Below are 16983 nucleotides of genomic sequence, written 5' to 3'. Positions count from 1 at the left end.
CACCACCGGCACCTCGCCTCTCAGCTTCACACAGTCTCGGTCCCTCTGGCACTGCTCTGCTTAACCAAATCTTCAAGGCTGAAGGCTAGCTGGTTGTTAACCTTCGCTTTGGTCTTCCTCACCATGGACTCAAAGTCAGGTCCCTCCTTAGATGCTGCCTTCACCCTGACCTTTTCGACTACCGCCGCCTGGATAACTTCGCCTTTCTGATGCGCCGGCGATCGGCTCCGCTTTCTGTTCTCTTCGCGTACAACGTGAGACAGACGACTGCGCTCTTCGCGAGAACGTGCTTCGCCCATTCCTGGAGAGCTCTTCTGCGCCGCTTCTACAAGTGAAGCCATTTCGTAAAAGGAACGGCCTCTGACGGCGGTTGCCACTTGGCTCAATGCGTCTCCAAAAGACGAAGCGTCTTTGCTGAATCTTGCCTCCATGCTTTTCTTGAAGAGCTCACACTCAGGGCTAGCGTACTTGTTGAAGACGCGGCCAACTTCCTGCCTATAGGCGTCGGCCGCCTCTTGCGGAGTAGCTCCCTGTAGGATCTCTGCCACAAAACCAAAGGAGGTGTACGCGGAGAAGGGACACGGGCTAGTCTCGATCAAGTACCGGAAGTTCTTCCCCGCAGTACCTGAAGCACTTTGAGCAAGCTGCACCTCGTACAACGCCGCGAGACCGGCGTAGAAAATTCTCTCTACTGCGGGCCTCATGCGGTTGTACGTTTTCTCGTTCAACCGCCACGTCATGTGCTCGAAGCCGCGGGGGAGCCATAGTTCAGCTGCCTCAAGGACTGCTTTTCTGAAAATCTGGCGCATAGCCCGCTTCGCAAACTTGTTGACGTCCGCACTTCTTTCCTCGAACGCGAGATCATCTTCACTCCGGAGGCTGTCTTCAGTTAGGCCCGGATGGGATGGTCTACTCAGGTGCTGCAGAATGTGTTCAAACCAAGCCTCAGTCAGGGTCAGGGTCTTACGATGTCCGAGCCAAAAAATGAAATCATTCAATTGCCGCTTAATAGCCTCATATCCCCTCCAGATCACAGCATTGTGAAAACGGCTTGAAGTGACCTTGATAGGCCCTTTCGCCATCTTTTTCCACACTTTCATTCGTGTTTCATTGGCTGCGTCAACCATGCCATCACTCTCAGCAAAGCTCAAGGCTAACAAAAAAATTGCACACGTAACCCACAAGCAATGCCGTCTTCGCCGCCGCCGACCCTTCTCTCCCAGGACGCCATCTGGGGACATTCTTGGCCTCTCAATTGTCATATTTGTTGGAAACGACTACTGGGGGCAAGCGCCCAGTCGCGCCGGTCTCCGCAAAAGACAGTAGGTGTGGCGGAAGAAGAAAAAGAATACCCACAGAGTAGTGTACGCGCTCGTTGCGGAACACCTTCGCGGACGCCGAGCCGATCATCAATTTTCGGGACTGACGCACGAGCGCGTCGTGTGAAACTACCGCATGCAAAACGCCTGGAGCAAGCACAGGTGCGTGGTGAAATGATAACAGGAAAATCTACAGCTCGAATGAGCAGCTGCAAATGTGCAATGGACATCTGTGTTCGTCTCTGACCGACGGCCGGTGCCGACTGTCCCTCCAGTCGGGGGAACCGAGTACCGAGCTGCATGCGCGGTCGGGGACGACTCCCGTGGCTTGCTTCGCTAATCGAAGCTACTTATTAACTTCCGCAGTGGTCTAGTTGCATGAGCGGCTTCTCAATATTGAAGATACCTGTCCAATTACTCTTCATTGAGAGGCAGTTATCCAGGCCTCGCTTACTGAGGTACTAGCCCAAGTGTGCGCGGGGTCTTCCGTTTGGGGGCTCTAGGTCAGTGGTCAGCGCCCGAACGGTCGGAAGGCAACCCCATTCAACGCACCACGCCCGCATGGTCCTGAAATACTCTGGATCCGCGACACCCGTCGACGCTCCCCGGATGCAAATAGGAAAGACTCGCTGCCAGGATGAACCTGTTAGGAACTGCTGATGACTATTCTTCGGACTATCTCGAACCCCGCACCCGTCTGCACTGCCCGTATTCGGACAGCCCGGTACGCCGGCTATGCAGCAACCGAAGCAAATATCGGACTGATACGCCTTCCCGCCGGCCAGCAAAAGGTTGCCGGGTACGCTAAGGTGTTATCGAACATCACCGCGCCCCTGGCTGCGTTCCGGTCTAACTCAACCGCAAAACGTTAAGTACGGTGGAGACAGGTCAGCACAGTTAAAACAAAAGGCCCTGGAACCTCGCAGAGACCTGCGCGCTGGAATCCCCAACAAGCGTCGCTCAACCAGAGTCTACTGTCACCATCACACTCACGGCGTTGCAACAATCTGCAACCGTGATAGCGTTTTCCTAGTTCGCTTGATCCAGAATGACTGCAGCTTACCAGCACTTCGGCTCGGTGAGTGGACATATGCCTCAGAAGGTCCTTGTCACTCAGACGACAGCGGCCATAATGCTTGAGAACGTTCCAGACATGGGGCTCCTTCCGTTCGTGAAGCTCAAAGGGACACGACGCATCCGTCTCCTCTAGGAAATTTTCCGTGTTTCTGTTTGTGAGTCTGGCAACCAGAGGAGATGGGTTAGCGTAACTAACAGGGCTTGGAATTGCTTACTTTGTCCAGCCCCGCAGAGAAGAGTACACGAAGATCACGGAGAGGCATAGAATCGAGATTAGCAACGACCCTTCAGTAGTGAAGCAGGCGGTGCTCCCACGACTCAAAAGCACTGTGTCCGTGCGCGCCACGGCCTGTCCTAGCGAAGGCGTCCAGGTCCGTATGGTGGAAAAAGGCTGCTGCGGGATCTGGAGCTCGATCTAAAAGAAAAAGGGGTGAGTTTCGGATAAAACGGACTATGAAGATCAACACCCTTCTGCTCACCATGCTTGATCCGTTGACATGAACTTGGGCAATCAGCGTTTCACGGTCTCTCCCCGAGTAAAAATTGACCCATCCACCACACGCAGACAAGTCTGCGCCAAGAAGCAGAATTAGTAACTGCTCTGAATCTTGGAGATCCACAGTGTCGCAGTGGTGAGCGCAGCACACGAACACAGCCCCCGTGACTCTACAGTCCTCACACAGCAGAGGAGTGGTTTGGCCGAGTTCGAGACAACAGCATTCCGGCACCGTCAGCCCTCCAGCAAGAAGCAAGAACATTGACTTGCGCTTCATGGCTCTTCGTAGACTCCGAAAGCAAGAGATGTCAGTTGCAAAACGTGTCCACGACAACCCTTGAACAAAAAAACAAAGCGACTGTGACCCTTCTACAGATAGGAACTGCACCATGGCTACTGTACGTACAGGCGAAGTGCTACGCCGGGATCGTTCGCCCGTCGACCTGAGATGACTGGCATGACTTAGCGGCCGAGGATTTAAGAGCGCGTCTTTCCGTCTTTAGCATTCCACCGAAACAAGTCGAAAAATTCCAACTCCAGCTCGTGAAGAGCGGGAGCGCAAAGGACCTGATTTCACAAACAGGAAGCTGAAATCTGGTGAAAGCGAAGCAGGGGACCGGCAGCACGGTTCAGCGAATTTCCTTATGATCTTACGAGAGAGTGAAGAGGCGGCCCGAAGTCAGCGTCCACCAGCTCCTCTAAATTCCCTAAACAAAAGGGCACGTGCCAGAGAGCTGCTTTGAGAACCATTGCAGACTGGAGACGAGGCAACTAAGACATTGCCGTTCCCTTGTAGATGGTAATTACCTGATATTATCTTTTGAGAGTCAGAACCCACTCGGGCCATGCCGAATGCTTTTGCTTGCCTCGACGCCACTGCAAATTACGATGCAGCGACATGAACTGACGGTGTCTGGTATCGGAGACGAGGAACCTTCTGGTAGTGAAGTGCTTCCCGGCTCCTACAAGAATGCTTCGCTGAGCTGCCGCCGCCTCACCAATAGGCCGCCACCAACTCCGCTTCTCTTCGGCGCGCAGCAGTCTACTCACAATTTTCCAAGGAACCCGAGATCGCGGTACAACTCTGTTTCATTGCGTCAAAGTGGCATCTCTCATCGTCGGTGCCGGATGCACCTGTAAACGCACTGTCTCTCACCTTCCTCACCAAGCTTTTGCTCAACCTCGAACAGCTGCTCTATGGCCTTTTGAACGGTCATGAACCTGTACAAAACAACTGCTAGCATACCCAGTTAACGTGCGACGTCCGGCATGTCATAGGTCAACAACCGCCGACGGGTCACGGCACCTACCGTGGAGGCTCGAAAATGGGTCGGCCCTTCATCATATTTTCGACAGACTGCTCTTTAACTTTGATGTCTGCACACGGACAGCAGAGGCAATGCTCCGCAGGATTCGCCCACACACACGGTACCTGAACAGGCTTGCTGAAGGGGACGGTGTTACGTGATCAACTGCGTGCTGCCTTTTCCGCTAGCAGAGCAGCTTGCAGCTACAATCGCAGTCATCTCAGAGCTTCACGTGGAGAGCACCCGAAAGTGTAAGGTTTTACCTGTCCGAACTCACCTCCCGTAACCACAGACCCTATGACTTCCTTACCCAGCAGACAGAGAGTGTGAAACCCCGCATCTCTGTTCTTTTTGATCTTCCAGTAAAAGCTCTCCGGTTTCCAGCTGTCCTCAAAAAAAGGAATCGATACCGTCTCCCCGAACCTGTACAGCTGTCCGTGACACGGGAAGCTTCAGACAGCTTCACCACCGATAGGGGCGCCGACGAAACTTCCACCAGTGTTTGCACCCCCTATCTCTTTCATGTTTTAGCTGCTCACCTGCAGCCCGCACGCTCCTACGGCTGTCATTATCGACGCGTTATGGATAGTCCTGACTGTCACATTTTTTCTTTTCGCCCGCAGAAAAAGATCAGCGTGGGTTGTGGCACTGAGAAGAACCAGGGGGACAGGGTATTCAATCCAGATGTAACAGTCGGAGAATGGGCGAGTGCTTGCAGTCTGGGAGTGCTCTCCACGGCCGGCGCCGTCACAGCTTGGCGTTGTCTGCTATCGTAAGGGAGGCCATGCGACCCCTGATAACGAAGCCTCTCTTACCAGAAAGGATCGCCAACGACAAGGAATGCGACTCTCGCCGACAACGCTCGGCTCAGCATCTCATCAGCGCCCTGTTCCACAAAAGTCCTGTCCGCTTCCAAGATTTTCTTGCCGAAGAAGGTCTCCTGCAGAGACAAAGGCACCCGATGTGACGGCTGGTGTCGCTAGTGTTAGGGGAGGCCAGTAGCAAAGCTGGACAGGCCGCCCGCGTGTATATTTCCCCGGGCCCACTTTCCTCATGGCTCACAACGCTGCGACGGGTCAGCCGAAGTTTTTTACAAGAAACCTACGAGTCTGTCTGAAGTGACTCCCAAGACGGCGGTGTATGCCTCAAGATACACGAAGTCAGCATTCCTGACTTCCTCCAATCCCTTCACTGTGATGTCCTTCTCATCGCCAAGGCCCAGGCCGATGATGGTAAGCACCATTTTTCCTTGCTCTAGACAGTCGCTCGCAGGGAGATATGCGGCAACTCATACACTTGCAGGCGTGATACCGTCGCACGAGCTACAATGTGATTTCACTGTCGGAGCGCTACGCCGTTGTCCGAACGAAGACAGAGTCCCATGAACAACGCGTGAAAAGCGGGCGGGTGCTCGGGCCCCTAAGAGGCGCAACACTACAATGACGCAATAACTGGAGGGGGGCAGCAGCACGTCATTTCTTTTTCCAATGCGCCTTCGGCGGAGGATGGTTCTTTCTAGTAGCGCGACAGTGCTGAGGAGGAGGTGTGGTACCTGTGGAGGACTGAGCAAAGCACTTGGACCACCGGTGACAGCTTCTTAGGCATGCATGTTGAAGTGGCGCATGCACTGGTTATCAGGAATCGACTCGCACATTCCGGACAAAATCGATGGGAAATCTGTGGGACCGGATCCCGCTGCATGCTACAACGTATGTGACTCTCTCAGTAAAGCTCCCAAACACGAACGTTGAATGTTCCAGGGGGTTTCTACAGTATCCGCACAGCCAGGACGGTGCCCGTTTTCTCAGTATGTTGGCTGGAGTTCACGGTGGTCCGAAGTGCCGCCCCCTCCTGTTTCGGCTGGCCGACGCAACAACTCCGGCAAGCTCTTGTGGTTCGCCACCGAGAAAATCGGTTATTCGGGTCCAGTGAAGCAATCAATTTGCCACACCTTCGCGCTCCTCGACTGATACTCCAAGGTCTTCCGTGCTACGAGCGCAGCAGCTATATGGTCGCACGGCGCGCTGCGGTCGCGCTGGGATAAAGTGACTAGATCTGAGCTCAGTCTGTATGTTCAAGAGTCCCCCTTTCGTTGCTCGTGGGGAGTTTGCACGGGAGTCGACGGTACGGCGCCAGGGGTTCCGGACGTCTCCGCGGTGCGCCAGTGCTCTTAAGATTTCGTTTGTTCCTGTGAATTACCAGGCGCTTTCGATGACTGCACAACTCTAGCCGCCTTCAATTCTCGGACACAGGTCGCCGTGGTGTCAAGCTCGGGTTGCTTCAGCACTCCTCTTACCGGCATGGCGATTGGGCCACTGGGGAGAATTATCGCTCAATTTGTCGTGGTGGCAGGCTCCTCGATTGGGAGAGCAGTGATACAGGTACGTCGAAGAAATCAGAACTAGACCAGTTGGTCTGGTCACGCCTACGCTTTCGCAACGTACTTCTTGGAAGTACGTCGCTCTTCGCGTGCTGAAGGCATGCAGTGCCCCGCGGTGTGTATGCATTTTGTTGCCAAACTATCCGCTCTGTTCTTTTTTAAGGAGGGGACTAGCACTGAGGTCGAGTGAAGCGGTGTTTCTTTACGGGTTGGCCGACTTCGTACGGCGCCCCGTGCTTCGTCACTCGCTGTCTGTCGCAGAAGAGGTACCGGGCCGTACCTGATTACTCTTCTGTGCAGGCGTACCGTGATGCGGCAAAGAGAGGAACATTGAATGCGTCAGGAGGGCCAGGTCAACGGCAGCCGCTTTCCCTTAGGCCGAGAATGTCCACCGACGAAGCTCGGAGGATCCTGGGGCTGGAGGGGTCGGCGTCTCCGAGCGCCACGCCCTTGTGCCGGGAGGAAATTGAAGCCAGACACAAGCGGTTGTACGAGATTAATGCCCCGTCGGTCCGCTTCGCCGGCTCACCCTATTTGCAGAAAAAAGTGAATGTCGCGAAGATCGTTTTGCTCGAGTCTTTGGCTGACGAACAGCGTGCCAGTGCAACTCTCAAAGGTAATGAGAAATGTGAAAATAAGTGAACCGGCGTTCTGCCCGAGAAAACTTCCTTTCTCAACTCCTTAGTTTGGGGTTTTTTCAAGGTGTGAATTGCTTTGACGGCAACAGCAAGCGGCTGCGTCGTATTCCAGATCGGCGGCCCGGCGGATGCGAATCCGTCGCAGGTTTCTGCACGGCGGCTGAGACAATCAGAGTGCCTCCTGTCCTGGGTAGTGGCCAGTGTACAATGGACAGGCATGCCGGTGCGGGTCTTCAGCTTTGGTAATGCTTGTCCCCGGGAGGAGGCCAGAGCAACCTACATTCAGGCGTGTTGGGGCAAGTCCACACTCGAATCCGCGCGCCGCTTGCCTTCAGGCGGACGCCCACCAGGGTGGACAGTTGTCTTCATTTACTTCCCCCCGCAGCAAGACATCGTCCCGTCTGTAGCTGGGCCTGGCGGATCTACTCTTTTCTCAATCAGGTCCACCCGCGCAGCTCCTGTGAGTCCGTTGAGTGTGACAGGAAGCCAGATCGTCTCACTTCAGTGCTCAGCTAACACGGGAGAGTCTGCCCCCCGTAGTGTTCGGGAAACGCTGGGCTGCCGTATTTGGGCTGTACAGCGAGCGGGCCAGAAATATTAACTTAGCACAGCTGCCAACGACATGGACCATACAGCGGCACGGTAAACTCGTCGCTGTGAGCGCCTCTTTTCGTGAGTCGGCCTCGGCTATTGTGGATGGCAATACACTTACACGGGACAAACCGCTCACTCGGACATTGGTGTTGCTGGCCTAGCGGACACTAGGACACGTGCCGTAGTGCTCTTGACGTCCCGCTTGCAACAGCTGAGACCGAAGACCTGCCCCGTACCGCGAAACCGTATTTCTGCTTCCGTTCTGCGCGAGGGAAAAGCTCGCCTCGCCGATGAGCGGTGGAGTGGAGTTCAGTGCACGAGTCTGGGTACTTGTATGTCGAGCCACAGGCCACGCGGCCGTTACCCTGACGTCGATCCGCCTTTGATATGATTACATCCTGTACTTCAGCAAGTCAGGTTGCAGGAAATGTTGAGACCAATCACGGTAGCTGTTCCACTTGCTAAGAAAAGTTCGGACGCTGTTTCCGTAAGCCCCTGCTGTTCAGGCTACGTGAAGGGCAGGTGTCGAACAAAACTTCAGTCCCTCTACAGAGCCGGTCCCAGCTGCTTCTGAAGAAGGGGCAGGGTGCCAGGGACCGCTGATGGCCACGGAAGATACCGAACACAAGGTTTCTTATAGATCAGACTGAGAATAACTACACATCCAGTAGTACACAAGTACAAGAGTCACGCTCTTGCGCATGCTCGGAGAAACTAACGGAAGTCTGCACCGCTTCTGTCACCATGCGACGAGTCACGCAGTGTGCGCTTTCGCGGTTGATGTAAACGTTACCGCGACTGCACTAAACACATTTCCCAGGCAGTCGGGACGGACTGTCGCCGTCAAGCAACAATACTACACCATTGTCAGGGTTTGGTGGTTGCCGTACAAGGCTCTTTTCAAGAAGTAGGTGCCTGAAGGCACCAGTCCTTTAAAAACTGGAGTGTTTCGCGCGGGGGAACGTAGTTCACATGTTTAGACTAGCATCTTCTTGAGCTCGTCATAGAAAACCAATACAAGAGCACCACCTGCTCCACGAAGCACATTAGCCCAAGCCCCCTTGAAAAATCCCTTGAAACCTTCTTGCTGATACACCTTCTTCCAACAATCGATTGTACCCGTGTACTGAATCTCCTGTTCACCCTTCTTTCTCCCAGCCATCATCATCATCCTCCTTCTAACCGTATCGAATGGGTACGAAGCGACACCCGCAGCCGCTGTTACCGTCTGTGCCACTGCCCACTTGTAGAGAATGTTGGCATCGTTGTTAGGACCGAAGAGCATTGCCTTGGCAGTGTCGAAGAGACCGAAGTAGGCGCCACGGTACACAATGATACCCTGTACAGATACTCCGAAACCCTGGTAGAGGGAGAAGAACCCTGTGCGGTGCCAGATCTTCTTCAGGCAGTCCATCAGACCAGTGAACTCCCGGTCCGCACCCTTACCAACATCCGAGGCGAGGCGCGTACGGGCGAAATCCAAAGGATAGACGATGACGAGGGACGAGGCGCCGGCCAAGCCGCCAGAGGCAACATTCGTCATGAAGAATTTCCAGAAGTCCTTTTTCTGGTCATACTTCGGAAACATACGCTTGAACGTATCCTTAAAAGCGAAGTTGAATGCCTGGGTCGGAAAGTATCTGATTACATTCGCCAAGTTGCCCCGCCACAAGGAGATCACACCCTGCTCTTGGGAGACGCGGCGAAAACAGTCGACGATGCCAGTGTATCGCGGCACTTTGCCCTCCTTGATTTCGGGGATAGAATCTTGGGTTTGGATAAGCATCTTGACACGCTCGATCGGAGCGACAATCGTCTTGGACACTCCTGCCGAAATACCGCCCGCCAGGAAATCCTTAGCACTGTTTAACAACTGACTGTCCGCCGAGCCCTTCTTGTCGGCTTTGGCCGGGGAGGCCGCGGGGGCTGCCATTTTTGCGGTGGAAGGACAAAAACCACAACACAGCTGGAAAGTAACGAAGCGAGCAACGTGTGGAGGCTACTTCGCCCCGCAGACCACGATTCCTCTCTGCAATGTATACTCCAATGCCCGCTTTCCTCGGCTGGTGCGGGCTCCTCCGGTGAGTTGCCGCGACCTCGCAACCGCTAGCTCTCTGAAGACAGTTTCGGACAACGGAAAAACAGCGGAGAACAGAATCCAACCAACTGCTCTTCGGTACGAAAGGAGAGCTGCGTCTTGGTCGTACGAACTCGACGTCTGTCGGCAGCGCAGCGTCTGGAGCGCCGTTGCTGTCAAGTAAGGCTCTCCCACAGACCCAGTCACGCACCACCTTGCAAGAAGAAAGGAAGCTGCGAACCGACAATTAGCCGAGACTCAAGTCTCACAAGCAACGCGTCGCGGCCTGGGGCCAGCACGTTGTCAGCGGCACCATGCATGCGCGGGTGCTGGAATGTGTGCAGTCCGCAGCGTTTTCTCGTATTATGCCCTGTCTGCTCGTTTGGAGTACGGGTCCGTGTCTTCTCTTCGCTGCAGGCGAACGCGTGTTTGATTGCACGCCGCTGATGTGATATGCCTGTGCCCCCGGCCCGGATCCGTCAATGGTTATGTGTAGTATCGTGGACGATGGGGCTTCCCTCTGGTGTGTCGCCGTTTTCCTTTGACATGTAGGCGCCATGGATATCCGGAATTTTCCCAGTCCGCCATAGCTTCCCAGCGGAGCAGCCGCGTTCTAGAAACTCGTCGGTCCTGCGGCTGAGACCGCAGGTCCTCCTGCATGATGGGACCGCCGATTGTCTACTCTGGTGGGCGGAGGTGTCGGAAAATTCTTCAGACTCTCTCCCGGGAGGCGTAGCACGGCTCGGCTGCTTCCCGGTCGCGCTGGAAAGCAATGCCACGCGTCCCGGTTCCCGGCCCTTCGGGGCTCTGCCCTGGAGCGAACGTGTTCGGTTTACAGTACCCGGACCGCGCGACCAAGCAGGAGGGTCCTCCCGGTCTGTGCAGCGGAGAGTTTTTTCACGCTAAAGTGTCGACACAAGGCAATTCTGCTTCCTCTCACTCACTCGAGAGACGAGGGACCCCGCTTTCTTCTGCGTCCGATCCGGAACCCTTCTGCCTTTCCTGGAAACCATCAAACACCAGTTTCCCTTACACAGCTGGCCCGCGGGCGCTCGCCTCTCCCGCCTGGGGAATTGGCGCTGTCGGGGTGCCTGGAGACCGGTCTCAGTTGGTTGTATCGGTCGTGAGTCTGGACGGGCGCGTCTTGGCTGCATACGCAGACGGGTCCGCTCTCCTTCTCCATCGGAACATCCGCTGTTGCAGTGTCTTCACCCCGTCACGAGCAAACAGTCCTTGTCGAGATGCTTCTTCGGGGCATATCCTCAGTGCATTTCCTCCGCTCCACTCTCGCGGGGCTCTGCCTGCAAAGGACCGATCTGGTCAGCCGGCGAGTCGGGGACGAGGTCTTGTCGTCTCCCGGTTCCTGTGTTCCTACGTGACAGATCCTGTCCTGCGCACCCGTATTGGTCATGCAGTGTCTCTTCGGAATAGGTTCCTCCCTCGTGTTGTCCGTGCTGAAGACCAGTGCACTGCTCACTCGGGAGGCTGCCGTAGGCGATCTGGTCCGCTCTTTTGTTTGTCAACTTCAGCTATGGATAATCAGAATTGTTTGTGCAATGGAAGCATTCAAGAGCCTTCCTTCTCAGTGGCTGTCTCGCCGGAGCCGCTGCTGTGTAGTCCTCCGGTGGCTGGCCAGTTTCCGGGCTCTCTGAGCCATGCCTCTTCTGCTCAGCGCAAGGTTTTTTCTCTCTCTAAATACACCGATGTCCACTGGCCCTGTCTTTCTGTCTCTTGCAGAGACCGTGTGCTTTCTCTCCTCCACATCTCTCTTCAGTGCGTCCTCCGGGCAGCCGGTCTTTATCTGTCCCGCTCCCCTCAGGAGCACCTGTCTTCAAAATTGAGACAGGTCGGTGCCAGCGAGTTCTTTAGGAATGGTCCTGTCGGCGGAGAGCCCTCAACTGTAGCTGCTGCCTCCGAGCCGGCACTGCAGGCCGCAGGGGTAATTCGGCTCTTACGACACGCCAGGAGACAACTTCAGGCTGTGCAAGGTCTCTTCAAGCGGCTGTCGGGCTTCGTCTGTATCCGAGAGACGGGTGATGTTCTTGTGAATGCCATGGTGACTGGTGGCACCGCGATTTGTAGATCTCGGGGGAGCAGAAATGGAGCTTTGTGGTCAGTTGGCGCACACAGGCCTTATAATGAAACTTGGTCTGGACGAGATGCAGCTAAAAAGGATGGCGCTGTTGTGTTTCATAGAGACAGTTCGGCACCGCCGTGTTCGGAAATCTGCGGAGCCGGGCGTGTACGCCGCGGCTGGGACCTAAGTCAACAATATTCTCTTGAAGTCTGTCTGGTGTTGCACCCAAGTGCTCGTTTTGTTTCAACAAAATGGCCGGCATGCACCTCCTCCAGACGGACTGTTGTCCCCCTCCGGGCATGTACACCCGATTATCACGCGATGCTTCGAGACGAGCTACTGGTAGGCAACAGCTCTATATCGCCACCGAGCTCCCGGAGGCCACCGGCCGGGTGCTTACCTATGACTCCCATCTTCCATCAGAGCTCTGTGCCTGGTGTCGCGTGCGACGGCCTACTTCCATGGGACGATGTTGAATGTTCTACGTCTCCGTCTACGTCATTCCACAGTGGCGGCAGACCCATTACAAACGCCGAGATAACTCTTGCGTACGCGTATGAAGTTCAGGAACAGGTGTTTCCAGTCACCACAGCGGCAGCCGAGCAGCTGTGGGCGTGGCCGCTAAAGATAGCCTTCATGGGGCATGCTTTACACCAGCTCCAAGAAATGCTTCGAGAACTGAGCACGGCTCTTACACCGTTCGAAAAAGACGAGTCGAGGCGACACAGTCAAGAAGTCGGCATTGCAGCCGAGGCGAGTAAGAGCTGTGATACGGGTGAGTCCGCGTCGTCAGTCGTGTGTGCCCCTCCGGGGGCCGCCAGCGCGCGCACCACTGTTCAACGCAGCCCGAAGGATGCGGCCCTGTTTCCCACCACGCCCGGTCTGCCTGGCGCGTGTGGGAACTCACTCGAGGCCATTGGGCAAGCTTTGAAACGTGTATATCGACGTGGAGTCCATGTGCGGCGCATTCTTGATGATCTAGGACGTCTGTTCCTTTCGAGTGACGCGACAACATTCTCGACGAGTAGACCGTCACCAGATAGACAGGGCACGCTCGATTTCCAGGGGGCCAGACACCCTGGTGTGACCGCAGTGATCAAATCGAATGCAGCAGGAAGAAGCTGCGTATCGGCGGAGAGCTCGACTGAGGTGATTGGTGAGAATTTCGGTTGCCGGGCTTCACTGGCGGTTGATCCACCGGACTTACTGCTTGTTTCTCTCCCGCTGCCGTCAGTTCAAAGCGCTCCGCGCTCTGCGTCCGATCTGGGGGGATGGAGTGAAGAACCTCCGATGCCCATGGACGCTTTTCTCCGGCTGGCGGACCAGATAAAACTCGGTGGACATCATGACAAGGCGGCATCAGATTGCCACCTCGCCCGAGACACTTGCGCCTGGCAAGTGGGGCAGCACGGATGTGGAATGGAAATTTGCGGGAGTTCTTTTGGAGGCTGTTCAGCTTACTCGTGTATCGGGGGGGCGTTTTGTCTCAGCAAGAGAAGGGGCGATTGCAGGACCCAGAGAGAGGACCTCCGGCCCGTACTTTCGTCAACCGTTCCCTCTCTCTTATCAGAGACATCTGTCCCGCTCGCGTCCGGTTTGTGCCGGCCTCGGGGGCCGCCTTCAGTCCGACCGAACTCTATGATCGATGCTGGATGCCCGGTTTTGTCTTCTCTGGTTTGCGTAGTCCCATCAATAGGCACAATTTTTTTGTGTCCGACAAGCATCGCTTGGGGTTGTGTTTCATGCGCTTGTTTCTGCGTCTCCGCCGGTCGGCAGATACCAGAGCAGAACATTCATACTCATTCTGCGACTGATTCGGAAGCATTTCAACTGCAGGGATGCGTGCACGATGGACGGGCGTGTTGCTCTGACTCGATGAATATCTCGAACTCGTGTCTTTGGGTGCCGTTCAGACCTTGTGCGCTGTCAGATTTTAGTCAGTTTACTTCGGAGTCACCTTCGGGTAACGACAAAAGGAGTGATTTGGGGAGAGACTTATTCAGCGACTCGACCGACGCTGTAGGGCCTGTTCCCAGCCAGCATCGCCCCTTTAGTGAGGCTCATTCAAGGCATTGTCCGGAGAGGTTGCCGCCCACGGGAGGCGCCCCTGCAAAGAGTGATGTCTGTTGGTCCCTGCTCGCGTCTCCGGCTTCTCCTCGCAGACGGACGGTTGCCCTGCAGTGGCTGCCGCCGGACCGCCAACAAGGAGCTTTATACACTCTTCTGTCAGCGGCGGAGTTCCTTGCATATACACAGCTGATCCGATTCCGGCACTCCGGGATCGTCGCAACTCTCCTTCTTGAAGGGGCTTGCGCTCTTACTCCAGGGGCCCTCGCTGCTGCTGTGAATGAAGGCAAGGCAGCGTCTGCTATTGCTGAAGCGATACCTGAAGTTGTTGCAGCTCTACAGGAAGTGGACGGGCTGCAACGGGGTGAAACAAACCGTGTCCCGCTAGGGGAGGTCAGCGATGGGGATTCGCAGTGGAACAGAAACCGCTCAGGTTTTGCAAAGGGACACGGCTCTAACTTAGAAGAAGTCGTGGCGCGAGGAGGTGAAGAGGCTTTGAGAGTGATTTTCGAGATATTGTCTGTTGACAGGAAAGGCCTGACCAGCTCGGGGACAGCACGCAGCGAAGCCACTGCAGAGTTCACTAAGACTGAAGACTTAAACAGGGGCTGCGCTTCGTATTTCGGGCGAAGGAGTTCTAGCCAGTCGACAGTAAGGATGCAGGCGGCTCTGGGTGTGGAGGCGTCTGGCAGGGGCGGTCCGAGCCACTGTGCTGTGAAGAGGAAAAACCATCGAGTTGTGCATTCTATGGACAAGCTGGGTGGAGCTGGCGCGGAGCACCTGCGCGCGAAGGATATGAAGCGTGGTCGTTTGCTGCAGAACTTTCAGACAAGGTGGCTCTCGAACCGCCCCCTGCTGCGACAGAGGGTCTGACCGTAGCTACCAGTGCCACAGAAGAAGACCGAGGCTTAGGCGGTGAACAGGCGTCGCTCTCCTGTTTCGAAGTCGACGTACGGCGGTGGTTCGTTCAAGGGGTTGGAGAGTTCGTGCTCACGAAGAAGATTCTGACGCCGCAGTATGCCTCTGCACTGCTTTCCGCCTTCTCATGGGCCAGGGCTGCGGGGGCAGGTGGCAGTGGTGAGCTGTGGAAGTCGGCAAATTCCAGTCTCTCCTCCGAGACGTCCCCGCGACACTGCAGCAGGCAAGGAGTGATCCCTGAGTACTATTGCCTGCGCGGAACAATCACTACGTCCGGACTCTGTGCAGCTGTCCACTTCAGTGCAGTGCAGCAAGATGTGTCGACTGGTGAGTCCCCCCAGGCGAGGAGATTCGTTGTGTCTGGCTCCAGAGAAGCAACAACTAAAAGGTGTCAAAGCCTGCGGGGCCGCGAGGAACGGGCAACCCGTGTCCCAGTCGCTTGCCAGAAGCAGAGAGCAGCCTACGGGCGTCCGCCTCATATAAGGTCGCGGCAAGAGTGGACAGTTTTAGTAGGGTGTAGCGGATCTGACCGCACGCTTTGGCATGTGGACGAGGGATACGTGTGTGTGGAGACTGCGGACGCTTTTGGCAGGCCTGCTGGCTCTGAGGGGTGTAGCAGTGACATAACTGTGATTGGACAGTCGTTGTCACTCACCGGTCCACTCACTTGGCTAGAGGAGCCGCCGCATCGGGAAGTCCCGGCGGCACTTGAGAAGGCGACGGAAGATCGTGTGCGAAGTACACAGGAGGAGTGGCAGCCCGTTTGCTCTGACTCACGCCTGGGCAGTGTCAGCCGTGGACTGGGGAAGCATGTCTTGTCGGAGGTCGGAGGTACGGGGCAGGTGGCCTCGTCGAAGCAGCTGCGCCTGACAGCGATAGTTATCACCCATGTGTCTGTGACCCGCGGTCAGACGAGGGGCTCTGAGCTCCTATGTTCAAAAACGAGTCCTTCGGACGTAGCCTCTCTTCTGCGATGGGCGAAGGAAGCCCCCGCGCCGCCGAGCAACGTTTCCAACGTGGAATATCAGTGGTACGCCGGTGAGGACGTCGTATCGAGTCAGCCGCCTGTCGGATTGAATCGCCACCCGAGCAGTACCTCATCCGACACATCGTGGCGGAGAAGTGGTGGTTTCGGATTCCGAGATATGGCCCGCGTTCGGTTACAAAGAGAGACAGATGTTTTCGTGGAACCAGGAGAAACGGTTCCGGAGGGCAAGATTCGGGAAGCAGTAGCGGCTGTCCTGGATTGCGTTGAGTGGTGGCGCCAGCAGCGGGATGAACCAGCAGCGGTGGAGCTTTTCAGTGAGCTGAGCAGTGAGGTGTTGGCCCAGAGCCGACGGATAGATGAAAGGCTACATTGCCACCAGAAGAGACCGAATCAAAAGAACGACTAAGCCTGCCACGTCGAGTTCTGCTGTCGGCTTACGTTTCGCAGGACGGCAAGCTGGTCACTTCCTTACACGTGCGAGTTGTATTCTGGTGAGGTAACTGCACCACCCAGTGAAACATCTTGTGCTTTCTTTTGCTGTTTTCCCGGTTAGTTCTACGGCCCTAAAGGAGAAGGTTCACTCCACGCTGTGCTCTCTATACGTGAGCACCCGCTCCCTGAAAAAATATTGTCCTTGTCAACTGGCCTCATCCTCCACGCATGTGAGCAACCGCTCCCTGAGGTGTATTGTACTTGTCAAGTGAGTCGCGTTCTCTTCCTGGGATATCCTGATCTTGTCAACTTGGCACCCAAACTCACGCGAGAGAACTCTTGAGACCTCCGTCGTTCTCGGGAAACCTACAGTTTCTAACGGACTTCTAATCTCGGCGTTGCACGCGGCTCAGCGAACAGGGGAAAGCGTGCGCGTGTTCGTTCGATCTCGCTCGGATGCTGAGCAGTTTTTTTTTGCGGACCGACGCGGGAGCTGCGAGCGGGGCCATCTGTCGGCCTCTGATTGCTTCTGTCCTCATGCTCACTCAGAAAGTACTTTATGAATCTGTTCAGTCGTTTACATGAATTTGCGACACATTCTTTATAAGATGAA

The 16983-nt window shown here is 55.5% G+C and overlaps 5 protein-coding genes across 5 annotated transcripts; 2 read left to right on the top strand and 3 right to left on the bottom strand.

Annotated features, from left to right (window-relative positions):
• Positions 1-26: 26 nt before the first annotated feature.
• On the bottom strand, positions 27-1231 carry CSUI_007008 (uncharacterized protein; the record flags this gene model as incomplete). The annotated part of the gene is made up of 2 exons (XM_068067158.1): positions 27-1146; positions 1227-1231. The coding sequence occupies 2 exons, from the start codon at positions 1229-1231 to the stop codon at positions 27-29; spliced, it is 1125 nt and encodes a 374-aa protein (XP_067920873.1).
• Positions 1232-1349: 118 nt separating this feature from the next.
• Positions 1350-5747, bottom strand: CSUI_007007 (uncharacterized protein). The gene is made up of 10 exons (XM_068067157.1): positions 5305-5747; positions 5015-5139; positions 4739-4847; positions 4463-4649; positions 4203-4324; positions 4039-4113; positions 3700-3934; positions 3547-3599; positions 2383-3459; positions 1350-1466 (listed from the first exon to the last, which is right to left on the bottom strand). The coding sequence occupies exon 9, from the start codon at positions 3281-3283 to the stop codon at positions 2684-2686; it is 600 nt and encodes a 199-aa protein (XP_067920872.1). The 5' UTR covers positions 3284-3459; positions 3547-3599; positions 3700-3934; positions 4039-4113; positions 4203-4324; positions 4463-4649; positions 4739-4847; positions 5015-5139; positions 5305-5747; the 3' UTR covers positions 1350-1466; positions 2383-2683.
• A 60-nt stretch (positions 5748-5807) lies between these two features.
• Positions 5808-7221, top strand: CSUI_007006 (mitochondria-associated granulocyte macrophage csf signaling; the record flags this gene model as incomplete). Its single annotated transcript, XM_068067156.1, has 2 exons — positions 5808-6580; positions 6841-7221. Exons 1-2 carry the CDS (start codon positions 6500-6502, stop codon positions 7219-7221), a joined length of 462 nt encoding a protein of 153 aa, XP_067920871.1. The 5' UTR covers positions 5808-6499.
• A 1321-nt stretch (positions 7222-8542) lies between these two features.
• On the bottom strand, positions 8543-10142 carry CSUI_007005 (adenine nucleotide). The gene has a single exon (XM_068067155.1). The coding sequence runs from the start codon at positions 9742-9744 to the stop codon at positions 8788-8790; it is 957 nt and encodes a 318-aa protein (XP_067920870.1). The 5' UTR covers positions 9745-10142; the 3' UTR covers positions 8543-8787.
• Positions 10143-10243: 101 nt separating this feature from the next.
• Positions 10244-16945, top strand: CSUI_007004 (uncharacterized protein). Its single transcript, XM_068067154.1, has one exon. It carries the CDS (start codon positions 10661-10663, stop codon positions 14903-14905), a length of 4245 nt encoding a protein of 1414 aa, XP_067920869.1. The 5' UTR covers positions 10244-10660; the 3' UTR covers positions 14906-16945.
• Positions 16946-16983: the final 38 nt, after the last annotated feature.

Source organism: Cystoisospora suis, assembly GCF_002600585.1.
Source record: "Cystoisospora suis strain Wien I chromosome Unknown contig_3610, whole genome shotgun sequence".
NCBI classification, from domain to species: domain Eukaryota; phylum Apicomplexa; class Conoidasida; order Eucoccidiorida; family Sarcocystidae; genus Cystoisospora; species Cystoisospora suis.
The sequence above is the reverse complement of the archived record's forward strand: the minus strand, read 5'-3'. Positions and strand labels throughout refer to the sequence as shown.